The sequence below is a fragment of the Nipponia nippon genome, unplaced genomic scaffold (genome assembly GCF_047370975.1).
Source record: "Nipponia nippon isolate SJK-2023a ecotype South Korea unplaced genomic scaffold, ASM4737097v1 scaffold_5, whole genome shotgun sequence".
Lineage (NCBI taxonomy): Eukaryota > Metazoa > Chordata > Aves > Pelecaniformes > Threskiornithidae > Nipponia > Nipponia nippon.
This window is the reverse complement of record NW_028262369.1, coordinates 71692376-71718201: the sequence shown is the minus strand read 5'-3', so window position 1 is coordinate 71718201 and position 25826 is coordinate 71692376. Positions and strand designations below refer to the sequence as shown.

The following is a 25826-nucleotide window of genomic DNA, read 5'->3' as shown; positions in this document are numbered from 1 at the left end:
CCCGGCCGAGGCACGGCGCTCCTGGGTCTCGGCCGGCAGCGGCGGCAGCCCAGGAGCAGGGACAATCCTTGTCCTGATGCTCCCCCATCTGACAATTTCTGGGTGTCTCCCTTCGCGCAGCCCGCTCTTTCGCAGTTACTCCAGCCGGGTTCTGTGGTTCCTGCCTGCGCTGCGAGGCCGGCAGCGCTCGGGGAAGGGCCCGGGCGGCGGCACGGCCGCGGAGGGCCCCGGCCCCGCGCACCGCGGAGCCGCTCCGCGCCTCCCCCCCCCCCCCCCCCGGCCCCGGCGCGGCGGGAGCCTCCGCTCCTCCGCGCGGCCGCGGGCGGGGCGGGGCGGGGCGGGGCGGGGCGCGGCCCGGCGGGGCGGGGCGCGGGCGGGCGGGGGGCGCGGGGGGCGGCGCCGGCGCGGGGCGCTGACAGCCACATGCCGCCCTGCCTGAAAAGGCTGCGAGGCGCCGGCGGGGAGGGAGAGGAGGCGCAGACGGCGCCCCAGCCCGCACCGCAGCCGCCGCGCCCCGGGGGATGCCGAGGCGCCGGCCCCGCGGGTCGCCCTAGGGGAGAGGCGCTCCGCCGGCACCGCCCGCCCCGCGGCCCCGGCCCGGGGGAGGCCGCCGCCGCCCCCCGCTGAGCCCCGCCGGAGCCGCTCGCCACTGGGGCGCCCACGCGGGGCGCGGCGCGCCCGGGGCAGGAGGCGAAGCCCGGCCCCGCAGCCTCGGGTGTTGGTTTGTTCGGGGTTTTTTTTTTTGGTTTTTTTTTTTTTTTTCTAATTTCTTCCGAAGGATGGATACGTTTCTTCTCGCGTGGGGATTTCTAGGGCTGTGCTTGCCCGGCTCCGGAGGCACGGCGGAGACAGGTAAGGCGCCCCCCGGGCGGGGGCTGCCCCCGGCCGCGCGTGGGCGAGGGCGCCCTCCCCGCCCGCCCAACTTTCGGGTGCCCGGCCGCGGTCCCGGGCGCACGCAGGGAGGCTCTGCCCGGCCTCGGGCATCGCGCAGGGAATATACGAGGGATCGGCGGCGCCGCGCAGCTCTCGCGGTCCGGGTTTAGGGGGGGTTCGTTGGTGGCGGGGCGGGGATGGCGCAGCCCCCCCGGCGAGGCGCGCAGCGGGTGCAGCCGCGCAGCTCCCGCCGCCCGGCACGAAGGGACGGAGCCGCATTGGAAAGTTGCGTGCTGGTTTTGGGGGAGAGCCCGGGGAAGGGAAGGGAAGGGAAGCGATAGGGACCGGCCGCATCCCGGACACCCGCATCCGGGTGCCCGCGGCCCCGTGCCCGGTCGCAACCTGGGGAAACTTTAGGTGAGAAATCAAGATCACCTGGCAGGGAGCAGGCGGCCGGGAGCCGTGCAGGGCGGCGCGGGGAGCGGGCGAGGCTTCGCGGCGGTGGAGGCACCCTGCGGCCAGCCCCCGGGAAAGCCTGCCCGCCGTACGTGCGGGACCCGCGCTTACTTTGCAAACGCCGGGGTGTCCCGGGACCTGGCGGGTTCGTGGCAGGTTTTGGGGCGCGAGTGTGTTTTTTCTGGTCTTCGCTGAAGAGCTAGGCTGGGCTGTCAGGAGGCGCTGGGATGAAGCCCCGGTGCTTGCGTTGCTTTGGCTTGGGGACAGGAGAGGGGGCAAGGGCGGGCTGAGGCTGGGCCCTGTGCTCCCCGGCCATTGGCTTCGGGCCTGGCTAACGGGGGCAGCAGGGACCCCCCGGAGCAGTCCCTGGAGAAGGATATGCCTCACCCAGCCGCCCGCCGCTCTCTTGGGGCCCCTTCTGCGGTCAGCAGCCCAGGAACCGCCTGGCAGGACGGCGGTGCCAAGCCATCAGCTGCGGAGCTGTGGGTTTCCCTTCCCGTTAGCCGGGGCCCCGGGACGCGCCTCAGACAGCCCGGGGGGACGCGGGGTCCGGAGCCGCCGTCTGACCCGGGCAGCGTTAGGTGGCGAGGCGCCGTGTGCGTGCGTGGGTCCCTGCCTTCCCCGGCCCCGGGGCGGCATGGCCACCAGCTCCCTCTTGGAAAGGGAAGCGGCAGAGTCCCTGCTGCCTGAGAAAGTCCCTCTTCTGCAGCAGCGAAGCACAGACGTTCCCGGCAAACACGCTCCGTGTACATTCAGTTGCCGCTTGGCATCGCCTCCTTCCTTATGGTTATAAAGGAAAGAAAAAAAAAAAAAAACCCATCTTTTGTTCAAATGGGAAAAAAACGACTTGGTACTCGATGGGGTGAAGAGAAAGGGCGAAGTCCTGGGAGGCCCCTGCCGAGTGCAACAGTCTTTTCAGATGGTCCCCGTTGCATGGGCAGTGCCTGGTCTCCCGGAGCGGGAACTGTGCTGAGGCAGATCGGGCTGTAACCCGAGGCTGGCTCCCGCGGGTGCGCTGGCCAGCCTGGCTGCCATCCCTGCGGCTGCCGAGCCCCCGCGTGTGCCTGTGTCTGTGCGTGCACCTCCTTCTATCCTCGAGTGGGCTCCGCATCGGGTGTTCTAGCCGGGAAGGGTTTTATGAGCCAGCCGTGTCTCTGAGGCCATTCAGTCGCTGTAAGAAATGTTTATTTGAACGCGGGGTTTTCCCGGCTAAGCAGAGCATCACATGGTGTTGGAGCCAGCGAGGAAGTTGTCTCCCTGTGGCCGACACCGGCGGCTGTTTGCTGAGACGTTGTTGTGCTGCAAACCCAGCCAAATGACTTTATTGCTAGCCCAGTGAGCAAAGGTATGGGCTAACAGGACGCAAACCTCCATCAGGCTATGCTCAGCTCCAGTAAATTAGCCAGCCTAGTACGAAAAACATGCCAGAGGTAGATGGATTTATGTTTCAGTCTGGTGTATCTGAAAGCCTTCCCCCATTATGAAAGTCCCTCTTAAGGTTCCCTAAGGGAGGTTAGTAGAGAGGGGAGATGTTTTTAATAGACAATAATATGATAATCCACATGGAAAAAACCCTCATGCAATATTTCTACAGTAAGAGATAAACAGTGCAGCTGCCAATTTGTATGTAGCCAAGCAAACCCTGAGATAACCATGGAGGGGAGTGGGTGGGAGACCCTGGAAGATAAATCTGAAGGCTGGATGACTGTGTTTTTCATCTTCCTGTAAAAAACAATCAAGTAAGAAAGTAGCAGATTTGAGTGACCCAAGTACTGAGCTGTTCAGACGATGTTATGCAGCTCCAAGCAAAGCTCACTCTTGAAGCCTTCCAAATAGTTTGCTTAAAAGCTGGTATTTTTAGTAATGACTTAGGAGATGTAGCAAGGTGGGGAGGGGGACCAAAACAAATTGCTGCCAAGCAGGCACACGGCCGCACACATACAAACACGTGCACACACACACACACCCACGCAAGCGTTGAGTGAAATGCCTTTTGCCCGTTGTGCTGTTAACTTGGCTCTTACTGGGAACAAAAGCTTTTTTAGCCTAGGAATCAGACAGTTGTCAGGAGCATCACTGAAAACAACTGATACAAGCTCAGTGGGGGCTCTGACCCAGGTTAGGATGCTGCATTTTGTTTTCCTAACTTTCCTGCCACAGAAAAAGCATGGCGTGTGGTGTCCGGAGTGACAGGCAGGCGTACTGGTCCCGGGGGCTCTACGGAGGTGCTTAGCATCTCCCTGCCCTGCTCCTTCTACCCCCTAGCCCCCTTCCCAGTATTTACTCGGTGTTTGGTACCTTGTGCATGGCTTAGAAGGTTAAAATGAGAAAGCAACCTGCTTTGCTGGGCTGGAGAAGGCAGTGTTCCCCGTCCCAGCAGTGTGCCACTCCGGGCAGGCGGGTGGGTTCGTTTCCTAGCAGAAACCTCCAGTGCCACTGGGCTCCAGGACATGCTGGCCTTGTATCACAGATAGCCTGAGAGGAGAAAGCATCCTTCATGGGGTTTAGGAAGCTGTCAGGTTCAGATAAGGCTGGGATCCTATCCTGTGGGACCCCCAGTTGTATTAATAAGGAAAAATTAATTTTTAAGCACTAGGATTGCTGCCAAATTATATGACCTCTGACAGACCAGCTGTGCTAGGAAAATAAATCGTCTATACCTGAGACCTGTGATCCTATCTGAAATCGAAATAGAAAAAGTCGGCGTTTAGCCACGATGGTGGGGGCAGATTGCAGCAGCCTGAGAGCAAACTGGAAGCTGCTAAATTTGCTCTCCATTGCACGGTGAAGTCACCATCGCTGCGTCCCCATGGGGTCTTGGGAATACAGTTGTCTAATCCGGGAAGTGTGGAGAGCTGTTGTGCCTGCACACACCCAAGCCAGGGCTGACGGTGTCGGCACGGAGGTGGGGGCAGAAGCGGGTGTGAACGTTTCCAGCTCTACCGTCACTCTAACAGCCTTTTGACACATTTCTAATTATAATACACACACAGACAAAGAGGTAGCTGGGCTATTTTCGAAATCCCTGTCTACACCCTGGTGGAAACCGCAATACTAGCAACAACATAAATCAGGGCTGTTGCTAGCAGTGTTGCACACGGCTTAGCGCTACAGTAGCATGGTTTTAATCATACTCAGAATCAAAGGGTCAGCCTTTTCCCTGCCTGAGCCAAATCGCAATCTCAGAAGGCCGGATCCTGAGCCAGGCTTGATGCCTGTGCAGTGAAAAGACACAAGCGTAGACACGGAGGAGAGGTTTGTCAGCACGAGGTCGGCAGGCACAGGGCCAAACACTCGAAATCACAACTCGGATCTGTAACCCTTTCTATGTGCAAGTGGTGCCTGCGGATCGCATGGGGGAGGACAGCTAGGGTGATGCTGCAGGGCTTGGGCCCTGACCACAGACTTGGTGAGGCAGCCTCTTCCCAAACAGGTTGGGGAAAGGGGTACCAGCAGTGACTTGGCATGCAGAATAGCCCAAAGTATTACTTGCAGGGATGGATGGTTGCAGAGATTTTCTGTCTGAATGCTTCCTCCTCTGTCTTCATACTTGATGTGTCAAAGAAAATGGGCCCCAGAAATGAAGTACTGGGGTCTTTGAAACCTGCTCTGATTTCTCCCCGTGCATTTGAGACAAAGGGAAGATATCTGCCCTAGCTGTTCTGGTGGGTCACCCCTAGCTGTGAAGTGCTGTCTGTGTGGGGCTTGAATGCCTGTCTTTCTTCTGTGTGTCCCTCCTAGGAAGATGGTGAAGCCAAAAGGACACTGTCCTTTCACTCTGCTTACGTTTTGTTGAAAGGGTCCTTTGGACTCTGGTTTTTAGGGGATGCCTGTGGGGAGAGAAGGGAGGAAAACCCCAACCCCTTGTGTATGTAGACTCATATGCGCACACTTACTATCTCCCTGGTTCCTCCTCTCTCTTCACAAGCACACAAATCTACCTTTTTCTCTTAAACGCAGAGGCCCCTCCAGTCCCCCCCACCTCGCTGCCTGCCACGCACACACTGCTGCATCCTTCCCTTCCCTACGCTCTCCCTTGCGCACCCAGAGCCCTTCAGCAACTTTCTCCCTCATGCACACCCCCGGGCTTGCTCCTGCTTTCCTCTCTTTCTGTTTGACCACTGAATATGCGCTCAGCAGGAAACAATGTGTTTAAGACACTCGCCAGAATGTGTAATAACTTCGGCACTAGCAGTGAGGCTCAGCAGTAGCTGGATTTGAGCAAGCCGTAGTAAAGGCTGAAGCCGCTGCCGCTCGGCAGCGTGCGTGGAGGGAGCTGCAGCGGGGCCTCTCCCTGGGTGGCTCTGGAGGGGCTGTTTCCCCTCCCGTCCCATCCCATCCGTGGGGCTGCCCACTGCCAAGGCACTGGGTTTTGCTCTGTGGCTCCAACAGGGCCCTTGGGAGGGAGGGCTGAGCCAGGGGTGGTGTGGGATTCAGAGAGGCTCTGCCAGCCGCTTTGGGAAGAGGCAGGAATAAACTGCCATTGCCCAGTGGGGAAAGCCAGGATTCAGTTTTTGTGAAGAACGGACCCTGACAGATGGGCTCAAAAGGTGTGAGGGAGCTGGGAGGGCGCAGGGGGAGATGAGAGACGGGATAGGCTTTTTTTTCTTCTTGGAATTGTCGTAATAACAATACTAATTAGTATTTCAGAGGCATTGAACACCTTTCATCAAGCCTGAAGCTCTTTAGAGAGGAATCCTAGGTGAATCCATGGCTCTTTCTTTAATGTGTGGAATTAGAAATGTCTCTTGCTTTTCCTCCATGGCTCTCGAACCAGCCTGTTACTGGTAGCATTCACAGGGGTAGCTCAGCAAATTGTTTCATCCTCATATTATTTCCTAGCGTAGCCTATAGGTAGGGTGGCAGGCTGCCATGCGGGAAGCCTCTGCTTTATTTCTGCCTGTGCTGTGAGCCTTCAAGCTTCCCCGAGTCTCCGTTTCCCTGCCTGCAGTACTGGTGAGGTTTCCTCCAAAACTGCCCAGTCTGCAGCTTGAAGGTCTCCTGAAGCTGCCACCTGTCCCTGGGTGATGGCAGTGTGTTTCCACGAGACTTCAAACACTTGGGAGCCTAACAGAGAGGCAGGAGAAACAGGCATGATTCCTGCAAGTTCAATATGCAATTATCCCCCTCCCTTGCACATGCATGCACACACTCACAAGCTCTCTTAAATGATTACCGGAGTAGCCAGGAGTTGTAATTCCAGACCCACCGATTACATTGGCAGGCAAGTCAGGAGAATTGTGTGCACGCATATCTATATAAAGACTAACACTATTAAGCTGGTTGCCCTATTGGAATTGCATTTGCCTGTGATATAAGATGACAAATAACAAAGTTAGTGGAGGTGGCACCATGTAAAACCAGGATATAAAATCTCATCAAAGATACATGGGGGGGGGGGGGGGGGTGAGGTGGGAAACACCAAAACCCCAGAGTGGCAACATTTAAAGGTCAAGGTTGCCACTGACTCAAGTGGTACAAAGCAATGCCAGCCCCTGGAAAGCAGCTATCCAGAAACACAGGAGTGGAAATCAGCTGAACTCCAGTGATTTCAAAGCAAATTACCTGGATTTGCATGCAGGATTTGACCTCTCATTTTCCACAGTGAAGCCTGAAGTCTCTATTTCAGGTTTCTGCTTAATTCTTCTGTGGATTAACATGGCAAAGAAAGTGCAGGTATCGGAAATCTCCAAATCTCCTTTTCTCTCTTCCTCCCTCCAACACTCCCTTCTTATTTAAAAATAATTTTAAATGATCTCTTTTTACAAAGGCTCACAGCTAAAATGTTCCATTTGCTGAACTTTCCAGCGTTCCCCTCTCACTGCTGTCCAGCGCTATAAAGTGAATATATTGCATCCCTCCCCAGTTGCCTTAGGAAGTGGTCAAACGGCTGCATTCCTCAACTGATGGATTGGCGCGTTCCTTTCTTGCTTAAGCCCAGACAGTGTTTTTATGAGCCTGTCTCGTGACAGGCTTGAGATGCTTTGAATCAAACAAAATCCTAGTTCAGATCACAAAAGCAGTCTTTAAATTCTGCTTTGCTGTGCCCCTACTTTTAAGTAAAATTTCAGTTAAACTGATAAAGGCCCTCAATGAAATGTTCAGGGGACTTTCCCTGGTTGTGTGATATCTCGAGACATGGATGTGGGTACTGCTCTGGGATGAACGTGCGTGTAAGTGCTTTGTGTGGTTTGGGTGTGTTTGTCCATTAATTTGTTCAGGAAGCCTTTGAAGCTTTATCTCACAATCCAAAGCAAACACGCTTCTGCTAAAATGATCTATGCTACTGGGGATAAAATATCTAATCTTATTAGCTTCCTCTGCACTATGTCTCTCTCCTTGGCCAATGGCTAAGCTGTATCATTTAAATCTGAGAGTTCGCATTTGTGTTCCTGCGTGATGCGAAAGTTGTGCTGTATGGTTTGGGATGAGAGCCCCTGCCACGTTAGCTGTGGCCAGCCTCATTCTCAGGGCCAGAGCCTGGGGAATGAGGCAGGATGAACATTAATAGTAATGAATCCTTGGCAGAAGAGATCTGTTTCTCCCCTCCATGCCAGGGTCTGGCAAAGCACTTGGATGCATGTTGACATTGAAAAACTTTTCTTCTTGAAGAGCCATTTGGCTCTAGCAGGACTGAAACACGGGGTTTGCTGCACAAGGGCTCGTGCCAAGTTCAGCAACTCTGAGAGCCGTAGGTCGTGCATGCCAGGACCCATATCTTGCTGCACTGTCAGAGGGCTGGCAGGGCAAATCTCCTCTGCCTGGTGCTGAATCCCAGGACGCAGAAATCTGCGGTGTTGGGATGAGGATGCGGAGCTGGGCTGTGAGGGCCTGAGGTGAGGAAGAGAAATAAGCGATGAGGCCAGGCAGTGCGTCCCTCTGCCAGGGGACTCCCGGGATCTCTCTCCCTTGCTCCTTTGCTGCCCTTGGAGGCTCCTCTTTCCGAGCAGCACTGACATTGATGTGCTACTTGTCTCTGAGGCAACAAGAATGCCTTATATTTTGTGTGCAGCCCTGAATTACGTCCCCAAAGTAAACTGAACCCAGCAGATCAAAACATGTGATAGTTTTCTGCTGGATGCTACAGGCTCTGAGAGGCTGTAGTGTGTGTGTTTGTTGTGAAATGGGCCTCTCTGGTGATGATTATTTTTGTTACAGGCAGAGTTGGCTTTAATTTCTGTGTTGAAGGTCCAACAATAACAGTGAGCCCTGCTCTCCTGGGGTGAGGAAAATCCAGAGGGGTTTAATCGGCAGGAAATTCAAGTAGGAGAACGCTCTGCTCCCGGCCTAAGGCTTCAGCGTGTGCTGATGAGCTGCAGAGCTGAAAAACCCCAAGTGTGGGTGGAAGATGATGGGGCCTGGCTGTTATTTTTGGGTCCCCTGAGTGATGATTGCTCGTTGCAGCCCAGGGGAGGCAGGGGGAGACTTCATCAGCCTGGATGTCTCCAGCACATCAGCACAGGGAAAATGGGGTCTGCCCCTCACGAAGGGTGAGGAGCTCAGCTGCTGATATCCATCTCCATGGGAAACTTTGGAGTTGCCTGCCGTATGCTGCGGCATTTGCAGGAGTCTGCCCTCCTGAGCTTCTCCAGGTCTTCCTTTCCCATCCCTATGGCTTGGTGGTTGTCCTCTGGTGTAGTTCCCCTGTTGGGGTGGTCCTGCAAGGAGAAGGTTGCTGGGATAATATAAGTCATGTGGTGGGCCTTAACAAATGAGGCGGTCTGGGGATTTCCCATCCTGAACACAGCCTGCTCTGACACTGCTGGGGAGTGCCAATGTCTAGCCTCTGTTGGGGAGCCCGGCTGCTCTCCCGTGGCCTCACCATCGGCTCAGCGCTCCACTGGCTCCTCCACCATGCAGGCTGGCAGGGGCCCCAGCAGTTTGCTTTCAACGCCTGCATTTTGCTTACTGAGCAATGGGATGTCCCACGCACCTGGCAGACTTGGCTTATACTTCAAAATTTAATTTTAATTTTATTAAGTGAATTCAGGGCTGGCAAAAGCTGCCAGAGCCCATTAGCTGTGGAGCATGTCTTGCTTCCAAAGCATACAGCCTGGGCAGTAGCCATGCCACTCACATATTTTTTTTTTTTTTTTTATTTTTGTGTGGATTCAATCAGTTTGAAAGGACACATTTATGTAGAAGCTTGACCCTCTACTGTGTACAAAACAGACCTGATTTTATACAGAAAGCCAGTGGTTGGCATGTCTGCTGAGGCAAACCCTTTGCCCATCAGTGGGCACAGTGATAGATTTTTTTGTTGCTGCTGTTGCAGGTGTTTATCTGCTAGATACCAGTGAATCAAAACAGAAAAAGCCTGCCGGAACAATTACAAAGTTATTAAAGTCATTTTGCCTCTTCAGATAACTCTAAGAAGCCCCAGTTTCCCTGATACACTATTGCCCACCACACGGCCTGGTGCTGTGCGTGGACAAGGCAGCTGTGTACTGAAGTAGCCGCCTTCGTTTTGCTGGACCTTTTTGGGGAGGGATGAATGAGAGGACAAAAACCTCTTCGTCTGAGAGACACAGATAAGCTTTCCTGCAGGTGGAAGGCTTTTCCTGCTGCAGAAAGATGGTGAAATTTTCCTGGTGGTATCTGAACACCTGAGGGATGTGGCTGGTGCTCCTGTCTGTTCAGTGATTTCGCCTGCTTGTCCCGTTTTGCTGCAGAGACCACAGCTGCAGAGAGCTGGGCTCCAGCCCCTCTCACTCGCTGTCCTCACCAGCACCAGCAGTTTAACTTGGGCACCAAGCTGACCTGAAATCAGGATCAAGCCCATGGATTTCCTTGGCTCTGTCCCGCTGACCTGCGATGGCCTCGCAGGGCAAGGGAGAGGTTTTGAGATCAGGGTAAACCTGGGTTTCTGCTCTTGAGTTCATTTGTCAGGGAAGAGCCAGAGCAAGCTGGAGCCTGACACCCCTGTTCACATTGCAGTTCACCTCCAACTGGTTGAGTTGCAACGGCTCAGAGTATTCATAGTATCCGGCGCGAGTAGGGGGCTAGCAACTTCTGAGTGGTGGGTGATGTTGGTGGTATCAGCCTAGCGGGTAGCATGTGTGTGAAAGCTGGAGAGACGGGGAGGGGATGACGAGGTGTGGAAGGATTGACTGTATTTTCATTGCTTCGAGACTTTGCCCTTTCCAAGAAAAATAATCTGCAGCTTGAATATTTCTCTTTGCTGGAGGGGGTGGACATGTGTGCAAATGAGGTGTGAATTTTTATGAGAAGGTGTGAAAGTGTGTACATGAGTGAAGTGTGAATTACACGTCTATTTGTACATTGATGTCAACAAGTCCGTGAATTTCTTCCTTCCACGTGAATGTCTCTTTCTCTCTCTCTCCCCCCCGAACCCACATAGACACGTGCGTGGGCAAATATGCCTTGCTGAGAAAAGAGATTTGTGCAAGAACGTAGGTTTGTAAATGTTTGTGTGTTGAGCAAGCTCTCCCGTGGAACAAAACCAGATGTTTTTTGGTATTCTCAGCTCTTCCGTGGCGGTGTTGTGATTTTTCCCCTCGTATTTTTCAGGATAGCTACAGGATTATTTTAAGAAAAAAGGGAAGGCTGCAGAGATGCCTTTGGGTACATGAGAAGAAAGTTATTTTGAAGAATGAATGTGTTAGAGGGCATGAAAAATACGGGGGAAACTGAGATGGTGCTTTTTCATGGTGAAGGAAGCCTCACTCCCCCACAAAGGGCCCTCCTGTTGCCCTTGTTCCCGCACAGGGCACGTGCATTTTCTGCAGGCAGTGTGCAGACAGTGTGCAGGCAGCAGGTTGTTTATTCAAAGTGCTTTTTTCCAGGAAGCATTGCTGCCGAGGGGTCCTGCTGCTCGCCTTGGCTCCGGCAAGAGGACAGTTTGAGGGCGGGCTGAGATGTCCCCACCGAGAGCAGGCAGACTTGTGGCAGCCTGGCAGGGGACACCCTTGGGGCCTGGTGGACCCCATGGCAGAGGGACAGAGCCAGACCTGCGGTGTGGGCTTGAGCCCACACGAGTCTGCACTGCTTTGCTTTTCCCAGGCAGTCCCAGGGCTTTGCAGTGAGTGCCGCTGCAGGAGGGACAGGAACAGCCCTCGGGACCAGGGCGGTGAGGAGCACCGCGAAGACCCTCAGCCTGCAGAGCTGATGTGGTGTGGGACGTGTGGCTACTCTCCTGCACCACAGGGGATGCTCCTCCTGTGCCTCGGCTCCCTTGGGCGCATGTGATGCGCCTCAGGCTCCATCACAAGGTGTGCACATCTGGGCCCTGGGAAAGTCCACCTGCATCCTCCTGCAGGACCGGAGCCCTCCGAGACTGAGGGGAGGCTGTGGGGACAGCTCTGCAGTGGGGACAAACCACTAGTGTTTGTATCCCATGTTGTACCCCATTGCTTATCATCAAGGAGGCAAAGCCTTTCTGCAACACGGGACTGGGGTCACCCTGTATTCCTGCCAGCCTGCCCTGTGAAGGGGCTTAGGATTTTGCTGTGGGTTTTTTTTCCCCCATTTTGCTGTGGTGTTTTGTTTTTTTTTTTTTCCCCATTTTGTTGCGTGTGCAGAGGCAATGCTGTCTTCTGGGGGCAGCTGTGGCAGCCTGTGGGGCCGTGGTGCTGGAACGGGGTGGTGGCAGGGGAGGGGGGGAAGTAAGAAGCATGCAATAGGGGCCCTGTGGAGAAAGGGACTTTGCTGGGATTTGTAGTGCGTTATCAATGACCCTGTAATGCAGATTTTCCTCCAAGCAAGTAATGCAATAATAAATTTGATTTGCATCGTTCATGAGATTAAATGTTTTTTTGAAGATGAAATCACCCTCCAGGGCCTGTTCTAACCCAAAGCTCAGAGTGCTTCCTCCACTCACCATGCAGCCGCTGCCAGCCATTTGCGGGCTAGCCCCACAAAACCACCACTGCTGATTATCCACGTCTGCAATTCCAATGGCTGGGTTAGCTTGAAAGGTTTCAGGAGGCGGGAGCCCATCTGCTGAGATGGGGTGGTGGGGGCAGGCAGGGTTGGGGAGGGGAGAGAACAGCGAGCCGAGAAGGGCTGTCCTCAGCTCTGCCACCAGCCATGCGGGTGGGCCTGGGCTCGCCATCAGCCCTGCCGTGCCTCAGCTTCCTTCCTTGGGACCAGCAAAACTTTCTCCACTCCTGCACCTGTACCAAGGGTCATATGCGTCCAAATTTTGGTGTCTCTCAAGGCAGCTGTGGGAGACTGCCACAGAGCAGCTTGCAAAGGAGGCAAAAGAGGGATAAAATGAGGCGGCTCCAGATGATCGGATATCAATCTGTCTCTTACTTTATGGCTCTGTAATTGCCTCGGCAAGAGCATTTATTTCTCTTTTCTGGTCTGTGTGAAATGTGGTATGTAAGTGTGGCAGGAGGTAGAGGGGAAAAGGAGTAAGTTTCTTGTGTAGAATAATTGCTCTTGCCCAGAGATTAATGTGAAATATTAGAGTATCAAACGGATGTCAACGGCCTGGAGAATGGCCTTTATCAGACCACCCCTAGCAGTGGCCCGGAGGGACTGGCTGTGCGTGGCCGATGCCCAGAACCCATTTCAATGCCTTGTTCCCTTCTATGTCTCTGCAGCTCAGCCGTGTGGGGGCCGCCTGAACTCCAAGGATGCCGGGTACATCACCTCCCCGGGGTACCCCAATGACTACCCCTCCCACCAGAACTGCGAGTGGGTCATCTATGCCCCTGAATCCAACCAGAAGATAATCCTCAACTTCAACCCTCACTTTGAAATCGAAAAGCATGACTGCAAGTAAGAGTTTTCCTCTATAGTACATAGTCACCTCCTCTTCCCGTTTTGCCTAGCGGTATGGACCTTGTGCTTCCTTGTGCGTAAAACCAAGCATTGTCCTGAGCCCCCATAGCGCTGCGTCTCGTTGCCTTTCAGGGGCAAGTGTGCCTCTACCAACTGCGTGGTTATAAGATGCTGCTTTGGACACATAGGATGAGCCTACTCTGCATTGAACTTGTGGTTCTTAACTCAGCCTGGTATCACCTAAAAGCAAGAGCTAACTGACTTTCAACCTGAATTTGACTTTGGTTAAAAGGCAGCTTGTTTTTCTCGGTGTTGAAGTGGCCTCACTGTCCTTTTAAACCATGCTGGGAGAGCAGAGCAATTTCCTGGCATGTAACCAGGCAGAGGTACGGCATAGAGGTGTGGCTAGGGCTGGAGACCCAGGCTCGGGCCCTGTGAGGCTGGGGGCTTGGGGGTCCAAGCTATTTGGGCTGGGTCTGACTCTCTACAGTGCTTATTCTGCTGCATTTGGTAAACTGGGGGTTTGGGTTTGTTTGCTTTTTTTCCCTTTTCTTTTAAGAAGGGACTAGGAAACTAGATGTCCGGGAAAAACAATTAACAGCTAGTAAAGAATAATTAACGGCATCAAAGGGCACCATAAAAGGCTGAGTTAATAACATGGTCTCAGCAGACTTATAAATCTGTGTGTTTAATCTGGAATCCACAGCTAGCTGCAGGGATGCCTGAGCTGTGAAGGAGCTTGGGGTCTCCTAAAACGGGCCTGACACAGCAGTCTTGCCAGACACACTGGTCCTGTTGATTAAAAGGAGGTTATATACGGAGAGGGGAACTCTGTTTGCAAAAAGGACAGAGGGCCATGGAAAGCATTTATGGGGCTGTAGAATCAGTCCTGTGGAGAACAAAGAATTCAGCATGGGTTTGATGATGTACTGAAGGTTATGAAGCGTAGAGCTGGATCCTCAGCTACCATAAATCAGCGTAGCTCCTCTAACTCTAATGAAGGTGTGCTGATTGATGTCATTGGGGATCTCATCACCCCCTACAGATAAAGCCTAGGCTAATAAGGCTTTAAGCACCATGAACTCTCCCTGAAGTCACTGTGTGCAAGGCGGTTAGCACTTTGCAGGATCAGGCCTGTGTTTAGAGAGGGGAGAAGGTAAAGTCTGAATGTGGGCATAGATGAACACAACAAGGCTTTGGCAGCATGTGTGAGAATGATGGTTGCTATCAGATTTTATTATTGCTTGTACAGGCTGAACTGTATAGCCTTCCCATAGCTAATGCAGTTGCCCCAAATTCACAGTAAGAAAAGCTTTATAGGCCTATATTCAGAGTCCACAGACTACGTGATACGTACCGGGCAGGGCAATGTGTGCTGGGCAGGAGACTTCAGCTTCTGCCTTTCCAAGGTCTTGGGCAAGCAAAGCCAGGTTGGTCAGCGAGCCAGAAACCCCCACAGGCACCTGGCTTTTCCTCCATGTGTAGGAAGCTGTCAGTTGTAGCTCTGAGCACCTTGGACAACTTTTGCCATGTTTTGCTGCTTGTGAGAAAGCAGGGTCTGGTCCCAAGCTGCAGGTGGTGTGTGCTGGAGGGGCTGCCTGGATGCTGGAAATGTTCCTTTGCTGCTTTCTGCTTTACAGTGGCAGATCTTCCGAGTGGCTGCTATGTGGTCTCACCCTTTCCCTTTCTGTGTGTACGTGCATGAGGGAGCCTTTAGTTAAAGCAGAAAGGTTTGAGTTGGAGGGTTTTGGTCCCCCATGTGGGACACGAATGGTGGAGGGTTTGTCAGGGTCTCTGATTCAGTTCAGCTCCTGTGGCAACATTGCTCTCTAGAAACCAGGTATTAACATCAAGCCTTTCCTGAAAGTGAAGTTTTGCCTGCACCTCTATCCTCTCAGCTACCACCTGTGTGCAAGTGAAGCAGGGTTCATCCACAGTGCACTTGGGCTTCTGCTGGCCACAGGTATGAGCTGGGAGCCAAGCTGACTTTGGGTGCCTGCTCCCTAGAGCCAGCACTGCGAAGGAGTGGGTTTGAAAGAACTTTGTGGCCAGTACTTGATGGGAAGCATAACCAAACAAATGAAAACAGTGCATGATAAACACTGTCTGAAAGAAACTGATAGGAGGGAGACTTTTTAAAGTGACCTACCAGAAGGAGACAAGTATTAACACTGTAATGCTTGGGCATTAAGCAGTACTAATGGGTGACCATCTAGTAATAAATATCATCATCTAAGTATCAGAGGGTATTTTATGAAGAAGCAAAGCCCTCATTGCAGCTGCAGGTGGGAACCTTAACAGGAACAGGAGTTCAGCATCAAAGAAATATAGTCTCAGGGCAGAGCCCTTCTTTTGACATCTGATCATTAATATAGAGCACATTCACACTAAAGGTGACAGGCTGATGAACCCCATTGTGGCGCGCTGTCTCTGGGCAGACAAGGTTCCCTCTGCTCTGGTATTGCTACCTGGCAGCTATCGGAGTGGGAGCGGGGCTGGTCTGTGCTTCCAGCTGCCAGAGGTAAACGCCGTAACTCCTGCCTCTCTTGCTTCTTCCTTCGACATTTAGTTTTACCTTATTAGGCTAAAATTTCTCCCTCATAAAGCATAACATTTACATTCCTAAAACCCATTCTAAGGCCCACAAAAATATCTGCAAAAGTCTTTTTAGTTTTACTGTGTCCTTTCTGGCCTTCCTTGTATCTGCTTTAGATTTCCCCTTGGGACGGGAGGCGTTTCCTCCTGTGTTTTGTACGGTGCCTGGCACCCTGGGGACCTCTGTGGAAAGGTCAGTGATTTCCCCTCGGTGGCCAGCTGGCCGGAAAGGGCCTGCGTACCTGGTGCTGCCTGGACGCCGGAGCCAGAGCTGGCTGTGGAGAGCGGCTTCGGCAGCAGCCGGCCCTGCCTGTCTGGAGGTGGGAGCATCAGCCGGGGTTGGACGCCTGGAGGTGGCAGCCAGGGGCGGCTGCTCAGTGCTGATTGTTGCTATTGTTTTTCTGGAGCCACATCTGGGCTTTTATTTTTCAGCTGTATCCAGCTGCATTAAGAAGTAACTGCACTCCCACCCCCAATCATGAAAGGAGTAACTTAGTGTAATTGAAGCCCCGGAACATATTCCCCTCTCTCTCTTTCTCTCTGTGCTTCATCCATGCCCCAGGGAAGCACCTTACTTTGGGAAGGCACTTCAGGTTAAGAAAATTGGCCGCTTCCTGCTGTTGTGGCTTCTGTGCACCAGCACAGCAGGGATCCCTGTTGTGGGAGGGTGGGCATCCTGTGACAGGGACTATGGGACCTGGGCCATTGTTCATGCTGTCCTGCAGCCTTGGGGCTGCAGCAGTAATGGCAGAGCCAAAAGGGAAGTTTGATGCTCCAATAAAAGACCTGCCAAACTATTCGGAAATAATTGTAATAGCCTGTCTGCTCGCTGTTTCTTCCTCTCCATGCCCTGAGCACAGCTGTTGCTTGGGCACTACAGACCTGCACCATTGGTATCTGCTCTCTGAACAGGGACGTGGCATCCAGTGGAAAAGAGCACGCTGCTGCTGCTGTGGCAAAATGTTTCCACTCTCCACGTGGCATGGCGGTAGCTGGGCAGCCTTGTGCGTGACAGGGTTTATTTGTGATCCCAGGAACGACCTGAACCTTTTGCAGTAGGTGTACAATAGGGGTGGCTGTCCCCCGGCTCACATGGTCACGTAGCTGAGCTGCCCGCTCCTTCCTAATTGCCATTTCCCTGTTGTGTCTGCACTGCTTGCTTGGAAAATCCAAGTCATAAACCTCAGCTCTGTGTGAATCACTGCATTTGTAACCACCTTTTCCATTCGTGCCTCCCTCCCACTGCTGCACTTCTCTTTGGCCCATTAAAAGCTCCCTCCCAAGGCTGGCTACTGACTCTGCTGGAGGATTAGGCTGGGCAGAGCTGCCGTTGACTGCCGGGACGTTGCTGTACACACATGGCAGAGGCACGCTGCCTCCTGACTGCAGCGGATGGGCTCATGCTCCCTCTGCAAGCAGAAGACCTTTCAGCTGAGTCATAACATCTGTACCAGAGGAACGTTATTTTAAAAAAAAAAAAAAAAAAAAGCCCAACTGACAATCAGACCGTGCCAGCAGGTTTTTCTGTAGCCCTGGGTTGCGATCAGTGGGATCCTTGCCTGGGGAGGATTTGGGGGACCGCTGCCGTGGCTCGCAGCCCCCTCTGGTGGCACATGCCAAATGCTGGCGAAGGTCTCTGGAGAGAGGGGCCCGGGGCTACAAAAACAGGCAGGAGTTGGCAAATTGGAGACGGCCCAAAGCTGCACAGTCAGGCTCTTTCTCCTGACTTTGGTTCCCCATGTCAAGCCCTGGGGGTTTCCAGAAACAGGAACTGGGGCCACCGTAATGAGGAAATTTATGCAGTTGTCACTGTGACCTCATAAGTGCCACAGTGGTGCGAAGAGAGTTGAACCAAGTTCAGTATCCTGGTGTGTGCTGGATACTGGGCAGGCATGGCAGGAGATGCCCCTGCTCCCAGCCTGAAGGACAGAGGGGACCACAGTTTGGCAAGGGAAGACACTACGCTCCCAGCGCCCATCTCGCAGAGCGGTGCCTGCCAGGGGACACTGGTAGTAACACGCTGGTGTTCCTGGGCCACAGTATAAAGGGTGAGACACATGGGCTCGGCTAGCCGGTGAAGGCCTCTTATGGCAGCATGGCCATCTCCCGTGCTTCCAGGAAGCTGGGCACTGGAACAAAACAGCTCTGCACCCTTCCTAGAGAGCAGCAGAGACGCTGGCAGGGGGAGCTGCAGCCAGGCCCAGTGCCCACAGACAGGCAGGCAGCTGGTGGCTGCAGTATTCAGCCTGGCTCTCTTGACCATCTCCTTCAAACAAGAGCATAATATTGCAAGAAGCTGTCCTTCCATCAGTGAAGGTTAAGAGTAGACAAGGCAGCAATTATGGACAGCTAATTAGTAAATGCTTTGAAAAGTATGCATAATTAGCTTATTAGTAAACATTTTAGAAACAATGCGGTTCATCTTGAGATTGGGAAAGTGCTTAGAAAAGAGAAACACATTTGGAGCACTACAGAATGCCAGGGCTTGGGGGGGTTCTTCGCTGGGATGCAAGGGGAAGTGACTGCATCTCCTGCAACACTGGGGGAGTCAAGCTTTGACTTTGCAGAGAAAGGAAGTCAAAGATGAGATGTTAAGGAAGGCATTTGCTTGCTCATACATTTGTGGCATGGGTAGCCAGAAGCAACATTTCTAACGTACAGGAAATAATTCAGTCTGGGTAACGTGACACTGCAGCTCGACTTGTCTTCAAATGAGCTTCTACTGTTTTTTAACTCTGTCCAGCATCCGCTGTATGGTTCATAATTCCCGTCAAGCCCAGGTCATTTTCCAAAATGAAACATCAATGAATGCGTTAGCTGTGACAATGTTAGACCAGTACATGAGTTAACAGCTCAAGGTTGTTCATGCCTCTCTTTTCTGCTGCCCATCCGCAGAGCTGTGAGATCTTAGCTCACTCTGCGGCTGTGCTTCCCCATGCCCCAGGGCCTCTACCTGGGGGGACAGGCCAAGTCCAGGCTCTGCAGAAGGTGATGGCCCCAAAGGCCCTCTCCTGGGGTCTCCTGCGTCCCGCTAGCTCACCAACATCCGGTGCGTAGGAGTCAAATCTGGTTTTGCACCTTGTTTCCTGTTGGCATGATGACAAATTGAGGGCCAGCTGGTGACACTGGGAACAATAGCATTAGAGACAGAAACCTCTCCCCCTCCTTCCTGCTAGCGAGGAGGAGGAGGAGGTGGTGTACTCGCTTCTTACTCAGCCTATCTGGCTGGTGAGGGAGGGAGCGGGACCTGTGGGTCCCCTGCAGCATCTGGGGAAGAATGCCAGCACAGGGCTGGCTGTGGTGACTCCTCACTAACTGGGTTCAGGATCCAGCTAAAAGTGTCAGAAACCTGTGCATTCTGTGGGCGTGCAGTGCCAGCCACGCTCCAGCTCTAAGCCCCTTGCATCTTTGCTGACCTCGCTTAGCGCAGATGCCATAGGACAGTAGTAGAGCAATCCCATTGAAATGGCCTGATGATAACCACAGTGTTGAGATGCTCGTGCTTTCAGCAAAGAGGCCAAGGCCCTTGGCTGTCTTTGCAACAGTGCTCCAGCTCACTGGGTGACACAGTTCACAGAGAGGGGCTCATCCCAAACAGGTGGGCCTCAGGAGCCTAAGAGTCTGTGGGGATATAAGTCTCAGTCACTTTTTTTGCATCACACAGCGGGGTTAGCAGTGCTCTCCCATGTCATGGGTTTGCTGTCTGGATGGAGGAGTTCAAAGGTTTAGTGAATGTAAGGAGAATGCCAGAATGATACTAAAAAATATACCCTTTTTTTGTTAAGGATCAGATGCAAAGCCCAGTAAAGGCAGCGGGAGGTTTTACCTTGATTTCCATAGGAACTGGTTTAGCCTTTTAATGAGCAACTGTTTGCCTTAGCTACACGCAGCCTCTTTAATGGATATCATCCCTATTGTCAGGCTGTAACAGGGCAGTGGCAGACTCGCCAGCAGCATCAGGGCTGGGAGTTGTGAAATTTGGGTTCTTCTCCCTCCCTGCTATTGATTTACCGTTCCTGCTTTGGCAAATCGCTTCAAATTCCTGTCCCTATAGAGAAGAGAAGACCTGGGCATCTGCAGGCATAAAAGTCTAGATAGCAACAGTGCATTGCACACTCCTCTCAACAGGCTGCTGCATAGCAGCATCGCACAGGAGCAGGTCAGAGCGCTGCAGACGACGATTGGTTCGTTCCCAGCCTTTTCTGTCCGGGTGTGAATTCAGCAAGTAAATATGAATGCAAAATAAAAAGAACAGACTGCAAAGAGCAGACTGAAAACAGAAAAAATTTCTGGTTGCTTTTGGCCAGAGCTCAGCACAGAGCTTATTTGAAAGAATTGGGGGAGGTTAGTTTTCAGTCTGAGACTAGTTCTCCGTTGTCTTTAAATCAAGCAGCTTGCACACCACCGTTGAATGGCAATGTAATAATATGTTGCAAACCACAGTCTGGTGATCCTGGAATTCCTTATAAGTTAATAGCAGTCATGGTCCACTAATCACAGCTAGGATGTTTTAAGCAACTGTCTTTGATATATCAGTTCAAACACACCATAGAAACCCTTCCTTATGCTGGCTTAGCAAGTAGATCAGTAGATCATTAGAAAGAGTGAATAACCTGGGTTTTTTTGTTGGGGTTTCTTTCCCCCCTGAATCCGAAGGAATTCTTAGGATCTACGTACAGTGTTGCTGAGCAATCGCAGTCCAGTAGCATGGTGGTGGTTTTAAAGTAGCACTGGGTCAGACACGGAGCTATTAGTGTTTAATATATGGCTAGAAGCAGAGCCTGAAGCAGTGGGGTCTGACAGCAGAAATCCTATGCCAAAGACGTAGTCCTGTTACAAATGGCACAGAAACTGGCAGGGCGGCTGCTCTGTGTGTGTGCTGTGGCTGCCCCAAATGTCACTTCTTGCAGAGGTACAGAAGACGTTGTGGTCAGTGCAAGGAAGGGCGTGCCCCTGTTTTTTGAGGTGGGGTCTCCTTTTGCTGAGGCAGGCAGCACTCGCCCGCAGGCGGTGGGAGAGCCCCTGCGCTCAGCCCCGTGCCTGCCGAGGCTGTGCCGCGTGCAGGGTGTTTGCATGGGAAGTGCTCAACGTATCAGAAACCTCCAGGGAACCCTCGGAGCTGGGGTTGTTGACGGATGTCCAACAAGGAGTAGGACCCCCCCGCTGGCAGCACGAGAGTTTGAGGCATGTGCTCAGCTTCCTTCCTCTTTTGGGAGTGTTGGTGTGAGGTTTCATTTACATTGTTATTTTGCAGTGAAAAGGGAAGGTTAACGCCTGGCTCTCGCACGTTGGGCCTTTGGTAATGCTGGTGTTTGGCTGATAATCATGGGCAGGAACAAGGTCTGGGATCTTCATCAGCAGAGGGGGCTGACTCACCATTGACTGCATCTTGTTGAAGTTTTTTGACCCATTTGATTTCTTAGTTTTTCTTTTGTGAAAACCCTCTGATGTTTCTGCCATTCAGGAGCAAAACATCTCTCTGTGTCTTTAAATATGGCAGATGGGGATTTCTTCAGATGTCCAACAACTCAATTGAAGGAGACCTCAGGAGACCTCTCCCCTTCCCTGTCCCCCTTCTCAGCCTGTCTTTTCATCTGCAATCTGGAGATGTAAGGGCTATAGTAATAGAGTGTCAGAGGAAGTAATTGATTCATCACATGCCGAGAGAGGAGTCTGTTGCCTTCAGTGTCAATGGAGCTGAACCACAGCCTGGAAGGGTGAGGGAGGCTTGTAAACACTCCATGGCTGAGCTGGCAGGACAAAGCAGATGCACCGCCGTGGCTGAGCGAGAGGGTGACACAAAGGGTTGCTTCAAAGAAAATCTTCCTGAACAAAGCAGTGGCAGGGCCCTTGTTTGTGGGAGAAACAGGGACACTCCCATCCCCCTGTTCCCAGAGCACACTAAGGAGAAAACGTACCAACCAGCTTCATGCAGCAGCCCACTCCCTCGTCTCTGTCTCCCTCTCCCACCTCAGCGTGGCTGCCTCTCCGACCTGCTGTCCCAGGCAGGGCTGAGCTCACTTCAGGGGTACTGACCAGCCCCTGCAAGTGGCTAATTCCTCCCACACCCCCCCAGACAGATAGCGCTGCCTGCAGGACCCAGGCAGGAGGCCACCACTGCTGCGGACATGCAGCAAGGCATGATGTGTGCATGGCACAGCGCTTGCTCTTGTCTGGGCACTGAGTGTGCTCAGACCCTCAGCAAGGCTCAGTTCAGATGGCTGTTGAGCTGCAAGTACCCATATTTTGGGGGGAGAAGGGGGTAGGAGATGCTGCACTACCTACACAGCATGCAAGGAGCGATCAGGCAGGTTTGGTGTGCTGTTTGCCCCAGAAACCGCTCTTACTACAAGCTGGCACGGTCAGGTTTTTGTGGAAGTGCCCAAATAGTGGAGGCTGCAGGCCAGCCTTGGTGGCAGAGCTTTGCTTACTTGTGCATCGGCTAAGGCACGAGCTGGGCTGTGAAGAGACTGTGTCTGAGAAACTGTGGGGTCAGAAAGCCAGCCTGTGGTGGGCCAGTCCCGAGGTGACCGTCCGTCGTTAATGAGGGATGTAGGCAGCCAGGAGCACGAGGGTGGGCTGGTCAGGGCTCTGTTCTTGCAACCTCCTTTATACAATTGGTGCTTAATGAGTGTTTATTTCGGTTTTGTGCTGAAAAAAGCCAGTGCAAATGAGTGATATGTGGAAAGCCAAGCCGCAAAGCTCCCATCTGATCCCAGTTCTTACCAGCTCTTTCGTTCTTCATGGCATGTTACATCTAAGACCGTAACTGATGCCGTGCCAGCGATGCACGATGGGACATCCCTTGCTACAGCTCTGGGCAGGGTGTTCTCCTCTGGGAACAGGGCTGGCACAGCAGAGTATGTGAGCATCCCCTAATCCTCATCAGCACCTGCCAGACCTTCAGCCACCAGGGCCAGCCTGGCCCAAACTGGTCTCCATCTATTGCCTGGGCTGTCGGGCACTGAATCCCATCAGGAGATGGGAGCCTGTTCACCTGTTCCGCCCACTGCAAAGTGAGCATTTGCCCTGTCTTCTGCCTGCTCTGCTGCTTTTCGGCAGTAAATTTTCCTCTTGTGGTTGTTATCTTTTATTTTTTTTTTTCATTCTCTTAGTGATCAAGTGCTTGTGAGTGGTGACAGTAAAATGACATAGAAACCAAAGTCTAATTTTTTCCACAGATGGATTGTAGCAGAAGGAGGAAAGTGCAAATGCAGTTTCTCAAGTGTCCTGCATTTTGGGGTATGAAAAGGTTGTGAGTTGCTTCAGTTCCCTTAGAGCAGCAACAGAAGGCAGAATGCCACGGAAAGGGGGGCTATTCTTAACATGCTTTATATATTTTATTCCTGGTTTCACCGTGATTTTCCCCCCCCCAAAGAATACCAAAGACATCTTGCAACAAAAGACCCCTGCAGCTAAAGATAGAAGGGTGAGGAATTTATAGAGATGGTTTTGGAGACAGAAATAAAATTACACAGCCATGTGTAACTCCTGAACAACAGCCTGCAGAAAACCCCTAAAGTGCACATTAGCACATCTTGTTTTCTTATATAATGAACGGTTTTCCAGACATGCCCCAGATGAGAGCACTTCTCTACTCCAACGCGCCTCTCCGCAACGATCTGGCAACACAGCTTGAAGAAGGCAGCCCGAGGATGAATGGCAAAGCGCGGGGGAGCCTTTGCTCTCCTGTCTCAGGGGGGGCAACAGCATGCAGCATGCTAGGAGCTGAAATTCCCTTCTGAATCAGAACTTGCCACAGAGGCAGTTTGCAGCTATGTTTTATTCTTCCCTTTGCAAGATGTATTTTGGCTACCTTTTTTTTTTTTCCGCACAAGTTAACAGTAACTGCTGAAAGACTCTTCCCATCAGCGGTGCTTGTACGGGGGTGAAAACAACCCAAGGAGTATAAATAGAGGCTATTTGTAGTTTCCATTTTTTGTCTTCAAGGCATTTTTGAAGAAGTTTTCCAATCTGTTAGGGTTATGTTCTCTCTCTCTGTCTCTCTTTTTTCTTTTTTTTTTTTCTTTTTCTTTTTTTTGACTGGATGACTGGATTTTTCTTATTTCTCAGAAATTCTGGTCAGATTTTTGAGGAGATAAGAAAATAATCCAAAGCACAGTGGAATGATTACAAAACCCCACAATACTGTGATTACACAAGATGGAATTGGATGCAACAAATTCAAAACAAACTTCCGAGAAATCCTAAGCAATTTGCCCCCCCAGGCCTGGCTCTCCCCCTGCTGCCACCGGATTTTGGTTATTTTAGTCACTGAAACCCAGTGAAATCCCTGCGGATTCAGAGCAATGATAGCCTATTTCTCTCTGCTGTTGCGGGGGCATTTATTTTCATCAGGGCAAGACAAGGGCAAGCTCTGCCTGCTCTGTGTGCATCTTTTGCCTCAGCATGGGCACAAGCGGCCCCACAAGCTGCAGACTGAGACCAGGTTCCTCTCTCCTACGTTCAGCCACCTAAAGTCCAGGTCCAGTCAGCGAGAGTGATTTAAACTACCTCTGTCATCAGTGCAGAAGAACAATTAATCCCATCCCAAGCTGGGTGTGAGGAGTCTGCTTCCACTGAGAGCAGAAGAGGTTTAGTTGGCTAAAGCTAGATATGATAGAAGCTTTTTAGGTCTGTGCACAAATCTATATCAGGATCTGTGTCTATGAGGACCGATTCTCTTCTCACCCCAGGATAAATTAGGAGTGATTACCCTTAAAATGATGAGTTACACATGTGTAAAACCAGTTCAAGTCAAAGGAGACTCCAATTCATCTGCTGTATTTATAATTAATTACTCTGATTAAGGGCTGGCAGCTAAGATCAAACTTCATTGCTCTTGTTTCATCGGACAGCAGAGGTGCTTGACTTTGCTATCATGGCTATAAAAAAATACCATTTAAAAGTCCCCAGTAGTTTCTGCAGCAATTTAACCTTTGAAGGGTATGTCCTGCAGTTGCTCAAGATTGTATAAACATCACAGAAAAGTTTTCTTGTCTTTCACAATGTAACCACCCGTGAAATAAGGATTTGGTTTGAAGGTGGTGTATGAAAGAGCATGAAGATGGGTGGTGACACAGAAAAATCAACTAAGCCAGCTAGCGTGTAATGGACATTAATTCTAGCCGCCCCTTGATTGCAAAACAAGCACAGAGCTTCTGCTTCACCATTTCTTAACCATCTCTATACTGCAGTTGCTATTTCCTTTCTAAGAAACAGCCTTTTCTTAGAGGATGTTTAAAAACCCTTATGCTTTTTATAACAATTTCTGAGAAACAAACCCCCTGCCACCTTTTCAAAGGGAACAATTGCATTTACCAGCTGACATTATGGCTAAGCAGGTTCCCCACACCTTCCCCCAGCTACCTGCAGAGTATTAACGCCTGCTGAATTTCACTAGAATTGCCATTTCTCTTCCTATTTTCAGCAGATGCATTCGAGACACCGTGACATATGGTTCAACCAGACCAGAGGTCTCGAAGGCTCACGTCAACACTGGGCATTCCCAAATTTGGGGCTGTTGGCATGCAGTCAGTACCTATTTGTCTCTCTGTCTATCTAGGCCAGATTCCTCCAATATAATATAATCTGTCTAATCAAGGCTGGCTTCTATTCTTGGCTGTGTTGCAAACTTCCTGTGTGACCTTGGGCCAGCCACTGCTCCTCTCTGCCTTCCCACCTCTCAGGGTCTCATGAGCATCCCATCATTACTGTTTGCCAGGTGCAGTCATGAGCCCCATGGAAATGCCTATAAATAACAGTTCCAAATTAAACATTGGGGAAGTTCAGGTTAGAGCCTTGCAACTCTCTCTGGCCCTGGCAAGCACTGGAAACTGGGCTTAGCTGCGTACGAGCCCTCACCTACTCCAAATCATAGCTCTGGAAAGAGACTAAGAAAGCTGCCAGCTAGGTCAGAGCTTGGTCTGGGGAGCCAGCCCTCCTTGGGCTTTGAAGCAAGGCTTGCACAAGTTTATGTATCAGGAGAACTTACATTATGGCTGTGAACATATACATGATTTATTGTTCATGTTTCTCTTCATCCTAAGCTAATGTCCCTGTAATGTCCTTGAAGCGTGTTTCAGTGGGGAAGGACTCAGCATCTCTTAGGATTTGGGGCTGAGGGGCAATAGGTTTGCTGCTTATGCGTG

General features: G+C 51.8%; 1 protein-coding gene across 4 annotated transcripts in view; it reads left to right on the top strand.

The window, feature by feature from the left end:
• Positions 1-706: 706 nt before the first annotated feature.
• The window catches only part of NRP2 (neuropilin 2), a 90261-nt gene continuing 65141 nt past the window's right edge, over positions 707-25826 (top strand). For all 4 annotated transcript variants that reach the window (XM_087732207.1, XM_009462369.2, XM_087732209.1 and 1 more), the window contains exons 1-2: positions 707-852; positions 12900-13077. In XM_087732207.1, coding sequence (XP_087588333.1) covers positions 780-852; positions 12900-13077 — 251 coding nt within the window. In that variant the 5' untranslated portion in view covers positions 707-779. The remainder of the gene's footprint in view (positions 853-12899; positions 13078-25826) is intronic.